A 17,810-nucleotide genomic window follows, 5' to 3' on the forward strand; every position below is an offset into this window, starting at 1 on the left:
GTGTCAAAAGTAGGAGGAGGCAACAGAAATTCTGGATGCGCATCAAGGAGACACGAAGGCCTCTACAAAAGAGCAGAAAGCTCCCGAGAAAAAGCAAAAGCCCAAACAACAAGCTTGAGATCGAGTTGGAAGGCCTCGTACAGCGTGGCGACAGAGGTCTCCTGATCAGAGCGAGTATACACCCTTGAATACCCCCCGGTCAGAGATCTTGAATATCATAAAAGGAAAAAATATCCTAAAATGGCCACCAAAGGTTCCAGCAAAACCCGGGGAGCGAAATATGGAAAGGTATTGCCGTTTTCATAAAGATTACGGTCACTATACCAATGATTGTAGACATCTAAAGGCCGATATCGAGAGATTGATATCTCAAGGTCACCTTTCCAGTTTCATCAAGGGAAGACAAGGAGAATCGCGAGCAACTGGAGAGAAAAGGGAGCGTTCGGTAAGTCAGGAGCGGCGAACCGAAGATCCTAAGTCTAAGAAGGGCAAGGAAGTGATCGATGCCACCCGATCACCAATAGTGACAATATTCGGGGGACCCGAGCCTGAGTCGCTCTGAAAGCTGAAGGCCAAATCTAAGTTCATTGGAACTAGAGAAACGCGGAAGCGAAAAAGACCGAATGGTGAGGGTTCGATCACCTTCGATGAAGAAGATGAAAGAGGCGTCTGCATGCCTCATGATGACGCCATAGTCATTAAGGTGGAGATTGCCCGCCGAGAAGTACATAGAGTGCTAGTTGACACAGGATCTGCTGTAGACCTTTTGTCTTATGAAGCTTATCAAAAGCTTAAAATCGAGGAAGATCTAATGGAGCCGTCATCGACACATCTTTATGGTTTTGCTCGGTCATTGGCTATAGCTGAAGGATCAGTACAACTGGATCTGTCAGTTGGAAACTTCCCCAAAGAAGCTACAATTCGGGTGAGCTTCCTGGTGGTTCGGGAACTTCCAGCTTATAACGTCATTCTAGGCAAGCCGTCTTTAACAAAGTTAGGTGCTGTAGTTTCAACTAAGCACTTGAAGATAAAATTCCCAACTAGTATGGGAATCGGCAAGGTCTCATCTAACCAAAAAATCTCCCGACAATGCTATGTGGCATATCTAAAAGACAAAGAAGGCCCGAAGAAGGCCACGACATTGCCAATAGAAGTACGTGACGATCGGAATGAGGCAGAAATGCAGAGACCCGAGCCAGTAGAAAAGTTGGAACGAATCTAGCTGGATCCCGACAATGAAAAAAGAACTACTTATATTGGATTCGAGCAAATGGAAGAGTTCAAAATAGAACTGAAGCTATTCCTTCGGGAAAACAGAGATGTGTTCGCATGGTCTGCGAAGGATATGTCAGGAATAGATCGTCAAGTAGCAGAGCACAAGCTTTGGATAGATCCAAAGGTAAAACCAATTATCCAGAAGAGGAGAAACTTCTCGATCAAAAAGCACGAGGCCATCAGGGGCAAAGTTGAAAAGCTGAAGAATTCAGGGTTCATTGAACCCATTGAATGTCCAACCTGGCTGGCCAATGTGGTGATGGTAAAGAAGGCGAATGGAAAATGGAGAATGTGTATAAATTACACAGATCTCAACAAGGCTTGCCCAAAAGACTGATATCCGCTGCCCCGTATAGATCTTTTAATAAAACGTTAAGTTTCATGGATGCATACTCGGGGTACAACCAGATCCTCATGAATCAGGAGGATGAAAAGAAAACCGCTTTCATGACCGATCGTGAAAGTTTCTACTACAAAGTCATGTCGTTCGGCCTGAAGAATGCAGGAGCTACTTACCAAAGGGCAATAAACAAAATATTAAGCGATCTGATTGGAAAAAAATGGAAGCATACATCAACGATATGCTAATAAAAAGCACAGCAAGGACAAAGCATGTCGAAGACTTGGCAGAAGTATTTTCGATGCTCCGAAAATACCAGATGAAGCTAAACCCAGAAAAATGTGCCTTCGGGGTATCATCAGGGAAATTCTTAGGTTTCATGGTATCTCAAAGAGGTATCGAGGCCAACCCGGTGAAAATACAGGCTTTGATTAACATGGAACCTCCCAGAACCGTTCGGGATGTGCAATGCCTAACGGGGAGAGTAGCTTCGCTGAACCGATTTATCTCGCAGTCGGGAGAAAAATGCCTCCTTTTCTTCAAAGCACTCAAGGATTTGAGGGGTAGCAGGGAGGCTTAATGGTCAGAAGAATGCCCAAAAGGCGTTCGAAAATCTGAAAGAAACACTCGGCAAGCCACCACTTTTATCCTGACCAGAGAAGTGAGAAGTTTTGCAAGTCTATTTAGCAACATCTCTTTCGGTGGTAAGTGCAGTACTTGTTCGGGAAAAAGAAAAGAAGCAATGGCCAGTCTATTATGTCAGCCACGTGCTCCTCGACGCAGAGACGCAATATTTCCAGATCGAGAAGCAGGCCCTGGCTCTTATGACGGCAGCCAGGAAGCTAAGGCCGTAATTTCAAGCACATCCAATAGAGGTATTGACTACTTTTCCCCTGAATAAAGTCCTTCATAAACTTGGTTTTTCTGGATGAATGGTGGTGTGGTCGGTCGAGCTTGGTGAGTTCCATGTGAGCTTTAAGCCACACACAACAGTCAAGGCCCAAGCATTGGCCGATTTCGTGGTAGAAACCACTACCCCGGCTACCCCACAACCAAAGAAGAGGCCAAACCTATTATTCCAACCATGTGGGAGGTATACATGGACGGCTCGAGCAATAAGCAAGGAGCTGGCACTGGGATCCTTTTGAGAAGCTCAGCAGGATTCATTATTCGCTACGCTTTGAGGTTCACATTTGAAGCAAGCAACAATGAGGCAAAATATGAGGCCTTAATAGGTCGACTTCGCCTGTCAAAGGCCCTGGCAATAGCTGAGGTAACTATCTTCAGTGATTCACAGCTTATTGTCAATCAAGTGCAAGGGGAGTATGCTATCAAGGAGCCCCGACTGCAAAAATATCAAGAAATTGTGCAAGCTTTGCAGAAAGAATTCAAGAATCTGAAAGTATGTCAAATTCCAAGAAAAGAAAATGCGATGGTAGATGAACTTTCAAGATTGTCTAACTCGAAGGAGAAGACCCTCGACCCTTCAGTCTAGATTGAGGAATTAACACTCCCAAGCATTCAAGGAAAGGAAATATCCTATATTGAAGCCAAACATTGCTGGATGGACCCGATCGTAGAATATCTCAGAGATGATAAGCTACCGGAGGATCCAAAGGAGGCAAGAGTAATAAAGGTGCAGGCATTAAGGTTTATAATGCAGAATGGAAGACTATACCGAAGGTCTTATGCCGGACCCCTCTTAAGGTGCTTGGGTCCCGAAGGATCGAATACGGCTTTGGCAGAGGTTCATGAAGGGATTTGTGGGGCGCATATGGGTGGTTGTGCTCTAGCCCAGAAAATTCTAAGACTCGGAATATGTTCGTCATTGCAAAAACTGTCAAATTCATGCCACAGTCTCCAAAAGGCCAGCTGAAACCCTAACTTCAATTCTCGACCCCATCCCCTTTGCGATGTGGGGAATTGATATTATGGGAAAATTCACCAAGGCTACTGGCGGACGGGAGTATCTCATCGTAGCAATCGATTACTTCACAAAATAGGTAGAAATTCGTGTTGGAATCTATCATCTATCGGTTCAGGATGCCAAAAATCCTTGTAACCGACCATGGTACACAATTCGACAACCCATAGTTCGAGCAGTTCTGCAACACTTATCGGATTGAACATCGAATGTCATCAGTAGCATACCCACAAAACAACGGGCAAGTGGAGGTTACAAACCAAACGCTGCTCAATGGAATAAAGAAAAGACTCGAGTCTAACAAAGCCTTATGGGTTGAAGAGTTGCACAATGTTCTAGGCTTATCGAACTATGGTTCGGACTCCCACTGGAGAAACTCCATTTAAATTAGCCTATGGATTTGAAACATTGGCACCCATCGAAGTAATGACTAGAACACTTCGAGAAAGAGAGTGATGAGTCCAAAATATGCTCAGCCCTTAGATCTCCTGAGGATGACCTGCAAAAATGAACGTCAGATGTGGCCCGACCGCTGGGGTCGGGAGTCCACCTCCGAAGGCTAAGTCAATTGATGAACTGATCATAAACAGCTCTGTTTGAGCACAGAGCTAAAGAATGATATTGAGAATACAATTCAGATTGTGTCTATCTACCTTGTGGGCAAGTGATGTCTTATATAGTGTGTACCTTTGAATCTTCTTCGTTGGATGTATTTAAGCCTTCTTCGGATAGCCGTCAGATCTTAACAAATAGATCCGTTAATAATAGATCCATTCGTGGTTGGGCTAATAGATAACTCCTTTGATAATATGAACGTTATATGGTAATTATCCATATAATAACGATTAGTATCTTTCGCAAGTGTTGTTAACCGTCTCCTTGACGATTTGTCCACTCCGATTATCACGGATTTGGGCGTGCCTGTTGACTAAGTCAGTTTACTTCCTCAACAAGCTACCTTTTCAACCCGGCCTACTCAGAAGCGAGTCAATTCCTTTCTTCCCGACTGGGGTCAAGGGTTGAACCAAGGGCAAACCCGGTTCAATTATATTTTCTCCGTATTAGAGAGTTCGAGGAAAAAGCAAACAAACAAGGATTACTAGATAGCCTTGAGCTGCTAGATGAAGTTCGAACAAAGCAATTGCCCGAACTCAACATTACCAGCGAAGGATAGCATCACACTACAATTCCCGAGTAAAGCATCACCAGTACCAAGCGGGAGACCTAGTTCTAAGGAACACTTTAGCTTCAGATCCACGTCATTAGAAGAAACTAGATCCGTCATGGGAAGGACCATATATAGTAATCAAGCCGGTCGGCAAGGGGACGTATAAGCTGAAGAACATTGCAACGGAACGAGAGCTAGATCGTTCATGGAATGCAAGACAACTGAAGAAGTACTATCCCTAGAAGTTTTTCATTTTCATTCCTGATGTAGAGAATTTAGCTCAATCAATGCAATTTCCAGTTTACAACACCATATCTTTTGATTGGGGGCTACACACATCATCCAGCAAAAGTAGGAAAATCAAAAGGCATTGGTTTAAAAACCGAGTGAGACCTTCGAAAGCTTAATGAATTTCTAAGGAAAATATTAAGTAGTCATAGAGGCATCGGTTTAAAACCTAAGTGGGACCTTCGAAAGCTTAATGAATTTCTAAGGAAACTCTTAAGTAGTCATGAGGCATCGGTTTAAAACCCGAGTGGGACCTTCGAAAGCTTAATGAATTTCTAAGGAAATTCTTAAGTAGTCATAGAGGCATCCGTTTAAAACCCGAGTGGGACCTCCGAAAGCTTAGAAGAATTATTCAGAAATCTCTAAGTAAAGGCATTGGTTCAAAACCCGAGTGAGACATTCAAAAGCTTAATGAGTTTCTAAGGAAACTCTTAAGTAGTCATACAGGCATCGGTTTAAAACCCGAGTGGGACCTTTGAAAGCTTAGAAGAATTCTTCGAAAATCTCTAAGTAAAGGCATTGGTTTAAAACCCGAGTGAGACCTTCGAAAGCTTAATGAATTTCTAAGGAAACTCTTAAGTAGTCATAGAGGCATCGGTTTAAAACCCGAGTGGGACCTCCAAAAAAGAAAAGAATTCTTTGGAAATATCTAAGTAAAGGCTTCCTAGAGAATTGCTTAGGAGAAGACTTTGGTGAATAAATAAATATCTTCGTCGACAAAGCATAAGGATAAAGTTACTTCTTTATTTCTTTAAACGACCAGAAGGGTCAACCTTTACAACATCAAAAAGTTCTCAAAAAATACATGTGAGACAACAACTGTTGAGGTCAAATCTTCGTTCGGTCGAAAAATAGCAAATTCTAAGTATCATCATCGGTGATTGCAAAGAGTTCCGTAAACTTTCCTTTGTTAAAACAGAGTCGGGAAGACAAAGTTTGACTGCTGGCCATGGAGACATAGGTCCACTCATCATTTGACCGACCCCTCTCATCCTTGGTGATTGTGAAGAGTTCTGTAAGCTCCTACCTACAGGGAAAAATCCTCCACAATTCCATACCCTTCATTGGGCTTTCCCAGGGAAAAATAAGGAACTCTAAGCTTCCTTACCCTTCTAGACCAATGAAGAAGCCTGGCCTTTAGTCAGACCTGCACTCGAGGCAAGCTCTTCATAGCTAAATCCTCTAAGGGGGGACAAGGGAGGAGAGTCATCAAGATAATGAATTATATCCAGATCCGGAACGGGCCGGTCCACCACATCTTTAGCCCAAGCAGGAAGAGGAAGTCACAGCTTTTCAAACACTTCGGGATGACAACTTTAATAGTGGGGAGCCCTGTTGAAGTAAGGATTCCTTTTCAGGATCGACTCCCAGACCTCGTCTCGTCGTCCCGATAAGCCTGCAAATTATAGGTATTCAACATATCAACAAATGGCTTACTCTACAAATATTTGAAGATGCAAGCCCTACGAACATCAATCGGGAGAGTTTTGGGCAGAGAAGTAATGGCTTGCCTTTGAGGCGTATGAGCTTTGGCTCTAGATCCCTTCAGCTCTCCCGAAAGCCTCTCAACTTCCTGCTCCAACTTACGGATGCACTCCTTAGCACCATCCAAATCCAAAGAAAGCGGCCCGATTGCAGAATTCTTCACTCGGGCAACCTCCCAAAGATTGTCCCGAAGGCAAGCGATCTCAGCATCTTTAGCTTCGGATTCTTCCCGAAGCCGGGAAAGATAACTACTTAAGCTACTAAGATGAAAGGCTGATTCCACTTGCTTGTAGAAGTTATTAGCAAGGCCTCTGTAGTACCGCAAGAGTTAGTCGGGGGAAGAAAATATTTCAGAAAGAAAAACGATGAAGAAATACTTACATCAAATGTCACATCCACCCAGCCGGTACCTTACCTGGCATACCCAAGTGTGTGATCCACAGCCTCAAAGATCAAGTATCGAGGTAATCAACCTCCCACATAGACAATAACATAATCATGAACAATAATAATCAATGTGCAAAAGATAAACAAAAGATCCAAATAAGGAAAGAATAAATCATAAATCATCAGAGTACGGAAGACAATCAGAATGTCTAAATCAATAAAGTAAAGTGAGGCGGAATCTCACTCTACAACCAGTGGAAAGTAGTACTAAAAGAAAACGAAAAGGAATGAAAACTAATCCCAATAGCAGGTATAATAAGTAACTAAATTGTTCTCAATCTTATAGACGACATCCCTATAAGTATAAATCTCAAAAATGGCGTAAGGGGGCTTCCACTCTATGGTCGGACTAAGCATCGTACGCAGCATTACCACCCGCGGAATCTTCAGTGTAATTGTCCTAACCGCAATCACCTTCCTGGAGATATGCCTCTTCTCCTTGCACTTCTTCATATGAGCAATCATGAGACTCAGAACCTATAGAGAAATCTAACAATACATTGTACAAAAGGAATGAGTTTCAAAGAAACTCAGTAAGGTAGTTAATCCATAACAACATAAATAGCAGGAATTCAAAGCAAAGTAAAATGCTATATGATATGAAACACATGATGCAATATGATTCTAACTCTATGTATGCTGATCTCTATTGGCAGACATGCTTTAAGTCATAGCACCGTACTTCTTTAGGAAGGTCTCATTCACTCATCATCAGTTGGTAATGGGTCCTTCATCCCTCGGGATATTCCATGGCTGGGGGTTAAGTCACCACTCTCTCACATCACCATTGGTCTAAGTATTGGCGCATGTCAGGGTCAAAGCCTAGTCAAATGCAAGTCTCCTACTTAGTTACATCAAGTCAGATCCAGATACGTCCATTCCTCGCCTCTGGCGATCCTTTCCAGTATCCTTCACACTAGAGTCCTCATAGTCCCAAACTACGGACTCATCAACCCTATAGGTCATCCACATATGGTAAACGGGAAGCTCTCACGCCCCCTCACGAGTTGGTTACTGGTCTTGAGCGCCCATGAGCCCAAGTCTATCCATATGCAACCCTATCGATAAATGGCCTCTTTCGAGTATCCACAATGTGATTCCTGTCCTCTCACAGGTTGGTTACCGGTCTTGAGCGCCCATGAATCCCCATTGCTACCACGGGTTGTTCGGTCTCAATACCCCTCCGATTAGGGTCTGACATAACAATATATCCTAGCCAAACACTACTAGACAGCCCTAAATATGTCATCCAACAGTTTAGGAAGGTGTCCAAAGGGCATCTCCGAAAACATCCCATAATATTCCCGTAGTTGTCCAAGGACAGAAGTGTCAAAAGGACACCTCTCCTTTCCAAACCATACTTAATCATTCAAAAACATAAATCCATAACATCACATGTATGGTAACTTCTTATATGGAAAGAAATCAATAATAACATCCAACTTGCATATATTTGGTAAGTAAATCATACATGAATCAATTTAGCATAAACAAGTAATGCTACTGTAATCAAGGTAGTTGCATCAGTAGTATATAATTGTAAGAATCTAATTAAGGAAATAAACCAAAGATTCAAATATAGAAACTAGAACATGCAATCTATGTAATTAAGGAAATAACCATCCTTACCTTATATAACTCGCAAAGGATCTTAGGGAATCAACTAAGACCTTGACTAAACTCGTGAAGAAAGTCCTAAACAAATATATATAACATATTAGGAAAGATACCTAGAAGGAAAGATATCAAAACATCCAAAATAGACCAAATATGAGATTGCTGTACTCATTGGTCGATTGACTTGGTCTACTGCCTCAGTCGACCAATGAGTCGACCAACAGAGACAGTGGCCTTCAAAAATCAGAGATTTAAGAATATGAAACCAAATTTGGTGGTTCAAAAGGGTACTAAACAAGGGGTAAACTATAATGGCAGTATACTAGTATATAGAGGGCTTCAAAACACTAATCATATCAAGTCTTCAAGTTATAAATTAGGAAACAAAAGTTACCATAATTAGATCAATCATGGTTCTTGAAGAATTCATAGTAAAAATCATGGACAAGAACAATAGGATGATGGATAACTGATTGTGATAAATAAATCATGAAAATCATGCATAGATCTTCAAGAAAAATAGATCTAAGACTGAAGAACATGAATCTAAATAAGGAAAGTGAATGAATACATGTTTTCCTTCAAAAGCGAGTGATGATCTTGATGAAAATCATCCACCAAGCTTTAGATCATTAGGAAAAGAGAGGGAATGAGTATAATGATAGTTGTAACAGAGATACAACATCACTACTACTGTCCTCAATCAGAAAAGTAATGAAGAATCAAAGATGAAACATAGAAGAGGATGATCACATACCTTTTTGTGTAAAAGCACGAGTTTTGGCGAAGATCCGTCAAGATGATCACCAAGGATGCAAGGGAGATGACTTGCAGAGAGATCTGGTACGTTCCAAAGAGTTTGGAGGCAGAAAATACGAAGTAGACTCGAGATTGGACTTAAATAGAGCAAGCAAAGACCTAATTAGAAAAATCAGATCCCATTGGTCGATTGGATTGGTCGACTGGTCCAGTCAACCAATGAGTCGACCAATCAGGACAACAAGTCCAAAACAGGGAAATGAAGGCTCAGATCAAATCCTAACATAAAGGGGTTTTGCACACACACCAAGTGACTTACCTAATAGGTAGAAATGCCTTCGAACCATGATAGAGAGCACTCCAAGTCAATCCACTAATTCCATCTTCATCATGGTGCAGTTTCCATAAATGGAACACTGACATCAACACTCATGGATTCCAAGCCAGCCACCAAGTCTTCTCTTGAAATGGCCCAAAGCTGACTTCTTGCCTTACTTTGGGTTGTCGGACCTACAAACAACAGGGTTTCCGGGTCAAGGTTAGGGCTGGGTTTCACATCACAAATGACCTTATAAAGGCCTGTCTGGAACAGCATTGAAGGCTCTGTTCTCCGCGGGCATTTGAGCAAAGGTGCACCACTCTAACGCCTTTTCAAAATCGGCCGTCACCAAATCAGACATTTTCAGCGACCAAGAAGGCATGTATACTTCATCATCAAACCAGGGACACTTCCTCTTGGAAGCGGAACCCTCGGCCTCTTGGAAAACCTCCTCCACTGTCGGAGGAGCAGTATCCATGACTACATCCATGACTGTTGAAGGCGTGGAGGAAGATGCCAACGAGGCACCAACCAAGGTTTTGGAGACCTGGGTGGCAACGGAAGGAACCATATCTTCTTTGGCAGGTTGAACGGTCTCCATCATGGAAGAAGACACAAATGAGGCACTAGCTAAGGCTGTGGGAGTTTGAACTTTGGAAGCATCAACAACATCAACCTCTTCGCGTTGAGAGACCTTTATCTGTACTGGAGTAGTCTTCTTGACAACCTTTGCCCTAACTGCATCCAAGTTAAACTTTGGAGGCACTGCAAGGGAAGACGGACATCATCAATTACGAAAGGTCAAAACAAAAGGGAAAACCCTAGATTTCTGAAGTTCAGGAGTACTTTCTGATATCAGAAAGAAACATTCCATCAACAGGACAGAGTTTCCAGAATGAATAACCCCAAGTTAACTACTTTGGAGTTATTCAAGGGAGAGAAGTCAAGAAACAAAACGGAAAAGAATGAGAAAAGGAAACTTACTTGTTCAAGTCTGTGCAAAATGTCACTGCAAGTCTTCAAATAGAAATGCAGAAGCAGAATTGACGGAGAGAAAGTATTTAGACAAAGAAGCAACTGTTTGAGCAAAGGATGAAGGCAAGTTTGAAACACACCTGAGGGATTTAAATAGCCCCAGGGGGTGATGCGACAGGTTAGGGCTCATGTGAATCAAGAATCAAGGAAGAGGGACGGTTCGAATACCGGAAATCAAATCCAAGATCAACAGTCAGGAGACAATGACGTTTTATATTCGGAATGTAAAGTCGTCCCAAGTCACCATGTGGAGCATTGCGTACTTGATTCAAAGGAGCGCAACTAAAAATAAACCCAACCATTTCACCAATATTAAATGAAGAGAGCTTTTTCAATTTCTTGGGAAGGATAACCCATGAACCAATACGAGGAGACGTTTTGTTTTCGTCATAAAGTGGGTACAAACTCGGAGAGAAATGCTCCAAGTAAATCATGGGGGCTTCGGATCAAACCAAACCCTCTTTAATGCAGAAGCATATCCCAATATTCCCGAATGTCAACCTCAACCAAAGTTCCCAAACATCAATGTCACATCCCGCCCTAAATCCACCAAGGGGATACCCTATCTGGATTACCCGGGGAGTGAATTACAGTCCCGCCGATCAAGTTTAGGAACGATCATAGTCACTTAGCACAATAATATAATCAAAAGCAAGAACAATTCCTTGTATTCAAATAATTTAATAATAAAAGTCTAGAAAAGATCTCAGAAGGTTTCACAAATAATATCAGAGTGCGGAAATGATACAAATAGGACAAATAGTCAAAGTGTGAAAAGGAGGGGAAAACCCATCCTATAAAAATAGCGGAAGATGGTTCGACTAAAATTAAAGATTACAATCGGTTCACCAAATAACAAGTGAAACAATTAAGCTATAGTCCCGACAATTCAAATAAAAAAAGTTAAAAAGGGAATGAGGCGACATCCCATCCCTAACACACAAATATAAAATTGAACTACTCCAAACAAGTCCCGATCTCGGTCTACTCGTCTTTATCAACTGGTTCATCGCCACCAATATGATACAAGTCTTCAACTCAGCCTCCAGAGGGTTGACTGCCACAGTCAACAGTGGTAGTACCTGCAAAAAGTCTAACAAAATATGTTGCAAAAAGGAGGGAGTTCGAAAGAACTCAGTAAGGTAGATTATTCCACAATAACATATATACATGATACAAAACATAGCATGATGCAATATGATATGAAACACATGATGCAATTATGATTCTAACTCTATGTATGCTAGTCTCTAGGGTAGACATGCTTTAAGTCATAGCACCATACTTCTTTGGGTTGTCAGTCACTCCCCCTCAATCATACAAGATATCTTGGGTCTGCACGGGGAAGTTCGGTAAAGTCATCTCAAAAAAAGAACCATGGTAGGGGAATCGGTCACCGCTCTCTCACATCACCGTTTGGTATAAGTACTAGCGCATGTCACAGACAAGCCTAGCCCAATGCAAGTCATCTACTCAGTCGTATCAACTCAGTTCCAGATACGTCCATTCCTCGCCCCCGGCGATCCTTTCCGGTATCCTTCACACTAGAGTCAGCGTAATCCCGGATTACGGACTCATCAACCCTATTGGTCATCCACAAATAGTAAACGGGAAGCTCTCACGTCCTCTCACGGATTGGTTACCGGTCTTGAGCGCCCGTGAGCCCAAGTCTAGCCATTTACCGGTTACCTTAAAAAAGTGAAAAGAGACTGCAGAGAGATGGTTGCAAGGATGCAGCATCTTCTTCATAGTCTCAATCACAAAGAATAAAACATAGTAAAAGTAGATCAATACAACACAAGAGAGGTTACTAACCTTTGATTGAGGAACAGGGGATGAAAAGCTTGAAGTCTTGAAACAATTAGAAGGGATAACAAATCATGAAGATCACACTTGATTTCTCTCAGAAATCATCATGTGGAGAGTTCACAAGGTTATAGGGTGTATGGAGGTCTACTCTACAACACTAGGGGTAGAAGGATCATTATAGAGTGCATGGAGATCCTCTATACAATAGCATGTATAGAAAAATCAATCATGGGAATGACTTAAGATCAGTCTCTCATCAAAGGGAAGAAATAGAAGGGAAAAAGATTAGCTTCGAGATAAACTTCCACCAAATGAAACTAGGCAACTCATATGACAAAGAATAAATCGATCAATGTATAAGGTAGGTATGGATTTGGCACAGTAGCAAGGTTAGGATTAGGCGGGATTTCACATTCTCCCCCCCTTAAAATAATTTCGTCCTCGAAATTGAAAGCATACCTGGACTTCCAATAAGATGAGGAAACTTTTTCAGGGGTGTGATTGTTCCACCAAATCTTTACCAAGAGAAAGGAAAGTACAACGAGAAATAAGTCTAATAGGTAAAGAAGCATGGACTCTTGGCTGACTTCTCAAATAGTCAAGAGGAATTCAAACACTACTCACAGGTATTTCATACGGACTAGGAAGATTCATATAGCAAGAATAAATCAAAATAACGCATATGGCCTTTATGCAATGAATCAGTAAGGATTAAATCAAGCAACACATATGATATGTACGTAATGCATAAGTAAAGAATAAATTGGAACAATGCCTGTGGCATTCATACAATGCACAGGCAAATATAAATCAAAACAATGCTTATAGGAACAATGTCCAAATTCAAAGATCACACTTTCAAAATCACAAACACACTTGCTTTCAACTGTTTAAGTCGTCAAAAATCCAAACAAAGTAATAAAAGCAATTTTCTCAAAACTGGCCAAAGCAGCAAATTTTCACTTTCTTGGTCGATGCACTTTGGTCGATGGCATCGACCAAAAGGATCGACCAAAAAAATCTGCTCAAAAATCAGATTTAAAGGGCCCACTTCTCTTTTCTTGAAAACTTCATTTACCATTGATGTGTTTTTCATTAAAACTGAATAAAACTTGTTACTAATGGTTAGAATCATGCATGTAGGTGATTAGAAACATGCTTCCATTAATTTTCAAGTAAGACTAAGCTTCAAACACAAGATTACACTCATTTTGGTTATCAAATCACTATTCATTTCATAAAAACCCAACTTTACAAAAACTTGTCTCATTTTCAAACCAAAATGAATTTTAACATGAAATAAATTTCTACAATACTGATTCACTATGGGGAAGGTGTTCCCACTCTCCATTCGGTCAAATTCCAATTTTTCAAAAATCACAATTGCAAGCCAAATGAGGGATTTTCTCTCTCCTACTTGCTGAATTTTCACTTTGAATATGCCAAAAAGATGAATTTTCACCAAACAAAGTATTCCCGCATGTTTGTACAGGTCTTATGCACATGTTAGAATAATCAAATCAAAATTTTACCAAAAATGAAATTTTCTGAAAATTTACGAAAATGCCCTTCATTTAACAATCACACACTGGGACTAATTCAAATGAATTCCTTTCTTTGTTTCAACAGATTCACCATGCCTAGAGGAAGGCAACGGGTGGATAGAGGTCGATGGACATGTTCCCCGGGTAGAGGTTACGGACGAGGAGCATTTCACTACTCCTACGGCTGAGTTTCTATATGAGTACTATTTCCATGATATTCCGATCGAACGCGGACGATTGGTGGATGTGGACAATTTAGAGGTATTTCGCATCCGAGAGAGATTAGAGGCTATGGATTGGCTTCACTTATACACTACGGCACATCCAGTCTATCTAGATCTTATCAGATACTTCTATAGTAATCTGACTTACCGTATAGAGGATGATCCACGGGATGGTTCTAGGATTGTCATGGACTCTATGGTTGGGGCAAGGAAATCAGTTTCACGACTAGGACATTGGATCGCATCTTAGATGTCCTGATTGTACAAGATTCTCGTTGGTGGATTCCCGCTGGTACAGACATCACTGATGCTTCGCGAATCAAGCTAGGTCAGAGGATGAGGGTGATATTGTCAAGGACGATGACATAGAGGATGAGGATGCCGATGACAGTGATGATGGGGATGAGCATGGTGACAATGATGATCATGATGGGGCTTCAGTTCAGGATGAGGATGTTATTGATAATCAAGGAGGTGAGGATCATAGAGATGAGGATCGAGGTCAGGATGAAATTTCGAGACACGAGGAGATTCTTACACCACGCTTCCGTGAGATTGGAGATCCAACACATATGACTTCTGAGGCTCCGGGTGTGGCTTCTCATTAGTCATTGATTTCTTCCACGCTTAAGAGGATAAAAGCTCGACAGGAGAGGATACAGTCCTATATGTATACCTTGGGAGAGAGATTTGCACAACTGGGGAAGGAGTTCGGATCTAGGAGGGACCAAACAGATCACCGAATTCGATCACCTAGATAGATAGTGCTAGGATTTTCCTTTTATGCTTTCAATGATGTATTTCCTTTCAGACTTGTAAAAATCTCCTATGTGATTCATGAAATTCAGTTTGTTTCACTTATGTTATTGTACATTATGCATTTCTTTTATTGCATTAGAAATTGTAAATGTTTAGTTATGACTTATAACTCATGACGGCCACTCACGACCATTACTCCCAATGACGACTCCCGACTCAAACTCATATGACAACACATGATGACAACTCTCAGACTCATGACAACACGCGACTCACAACAAAGACTCACTGACAAGGACAACTCAAGACAAAAACTTTAAACTCAAGACTCAACTCACGACTCACAACACAAACACAATACTTAAAACTGACAACTTAACTCTAACCATGACTACAACCCAAGTACAAGTCATAAACTTTTAATTATTGTGTATTATTCAACTAGTATGTATTATGCTTCATTTATTTAAGCTTCTAATCCAAGTTTTCTATTATTCCATTCTAAGAAAGTTTGAGTCACTTCTGGGTCTATGACTCAAGGATGATCCCATTACTGTGTTCCATGATTATGATTGTCCGAAAACTTGGGCTCTGATTCCATTCTGTCACATCCTCCCAGCCGGTACCCTATCTGGCATACCCGAGAGTGTGATCCACAGCCCAAAAGATCAAGTTTAGGAACGATCATATCCATTTTGCACAATAACATAATCAAAAGCAAGAACAAATCATAATGTTCAAGTAATTTATAATAAAAGTCAAGAAAGGATCTCAGAAGGATCACTATAGAATATCAGAGTGCGGAATAACAAGATACCAAATCAAAAGACAACTGTAGAGTATAGCGGAAATATACCCTACAAACACATGCGGAAGGTAGATCGAAATCTAAGTAAAGCTCTAAGCTAATACAAGTAAAGTAAAAGATAAGTCTAGAAGAAACAAAGGAAATCTAATCTACATCTTCAGTCAGCTCTTCTTGTTCTTCAGTCTTCATCTTCTTCACCTTGCGCTTCCTCATACGGGCCGTCAAAGAAATCCAAACTCAGTAGAGAAGTCTAACAACAGATTGTACAAAAAAAGGAATGAGTTTCGAAAGAAACCCAGTAAGGCAAGTTAATCCATAACAACATAAATAACATGGAAGCAAACCATAACAAGATGCAATGCAATATGAAACAAACAATGTATGTATGCATCTAAACTCTATGTATGCTGGTCTCTATGGTAGACATGCTTTAAGTCATAGCACCGTACTTCTCTGGGTCGTCAGTCACTCTCCCATTTCCATATCTTGGGAATGCCCGGGGAAGATCGGTAAAGTCATCAAAAAAACCGTGGTAAGGGGATCGGTCACCGCTCTCTCACATCACCATTTGGTCAAGTACTGGCGCATGTCACAGTAAAGCCTAGCCCAATGCAAGTCATCTACTCAGTCATATCATCTCAGTTCCAGATACGTCCATTCCTCGCCCCCGGCGATCCTTTCCGGTATCCTTCACACTAGAGTCAGCGTAATCCCGGATTACGGACTCATCAACCCTATTGGTCATCCACATATAGTAAACGGGAAGCTCTCACGTCCTCTCACGGGTTGGTTACCGGTCTTGAGCGCCCGTGAGCCCAAGTCTATCCATATGCAACCCTACCAATAAATGGCCCCCACAATGAGATTTATGACCTCTCACGGATTGGTTACCGGTCTTGAGTGCCCCAAAAACCCCATTGCTACCACGGGTCGTTCGGTCTCAATGCCCTTCCGATTTGGGTCTGATACGACAGGGACATCCTAGCCAAACAACTAGACAATCCTACGTATGTCATCCAATAACCCGGGAAAGAGTCTATAGGCACCATCGGAGAACATCCCATACTATTCCCTCCGGTGTCCAAGGACAGAAGTGTCAATAGGACACTCCCCAATCCCACGTTATACCTAGACAATCACATATTCAAGTTCATCACTTCTCATGCATCCAATATATCTTCATAATACAAGTTAAATCATGATATTGAAATGAATCATCATAGACATAAGTAAACAAGAATAGTAATGTAACATGACAAGAGTATAAAGATTTCAATATTACTGTTCTAACACGTATATCACAGTCTTATAACGATTAAAAGAAATCAAGAGATTCTATTCATAAATAAGAACATAAATCATAAGTTGATGATCTATATGTTTATGGAGATAACCATCCTTACCTTAGGTTGAGTTGATGATGAATTGAGAATACCAAGAAATAGTCCAAAAGAAGTGTTAAGGCTCTAAACAAACATCAATAATAAGTTAGAGAATGAATCGGGAAGATTGGATGTCAATTGGATCAAAACTGGCCAAGGTTGCTGTCAGCAACAACTTTGGTCGATGGTATCGACCAAAATGATCGACCAAAATAATCCTCGGGACAGAATAGTGGATTTTGGGGATTTTGGTCCGAAAAGGGTCTTCCGGGGTTCGGATCGATCTGAAACTTGGAGGGATGATTAATAACAATGTAAGAACACTACCTAGCAAGTATTATCACAATCCAATGGTCCAAATGAAAACCCCCAAATTGAGGTCCTATGTTCTAAAGACAAGAATACTAGCATTCATGAGAAATTGATGTAATTGAAAGGGAAGCTAGAGAATTAGTTGGGGAATAGGTTAGGAACATGATTACAATCATTTGCAAGCCAGAGATTAGACTAATCATACTCCACATCTCAGTTTAGTATAAGAAATCAAGTTGTTAAGCAAGGAATCATGGTAATGTATATGTAAGGATCAAGATGCAAGTGAAGCATAGCAAGAATGAAGGAAAAGCA

The 17,810-nt window shown here is 41.1% G+C and overlaps 1 protein-coding gene across 1 annotated transcript; it reads left to right on the forward strand.

Annotated features, from left to right (window-relative positions):
* Positions 1-673: 673 nt before the first annotated feature.
* On the forward strand, positions 674-1,222 carry LOC149024288 (uncharacterized). Its single transcript, XM_089143449.1, has one exon. The coding sequence runs from the start codon at positions 674-676 to the stop codon at positions 1,220-1,222; it is 549 nt and encodes a 182-aa protein (XP_088999575.1).
* The last annotated feature ends 16,588 nt before the right edge of the window (positions 1,223-17,810 follow it).

Source organism: Hakea prostrata, chromosome 2 (genome assembly GCF_041222555.1).
Source record: "Hakea prostrata isolate BN-2017 chromosome 2, UWA_Hpros_2, whole genome shotgun sequence".
Classification (NCBI taxonomy): domain Eukaryota; kingdom Viridiplantae; phylum Streptophyta; class Magnoliopsida; order Proteales; family Proteaceae; genus Hakea; species Hakea prostrata.

What these genes read in the sequence shown, in the direction of transcription:
- LOC149024288 (XM_089143449.1), top strand. Translation starts at nt 674, where the DNA reads ATGCCTCATGATGACGCCATAGTCATTAAGGTGGAGATTGCCCGCCGA.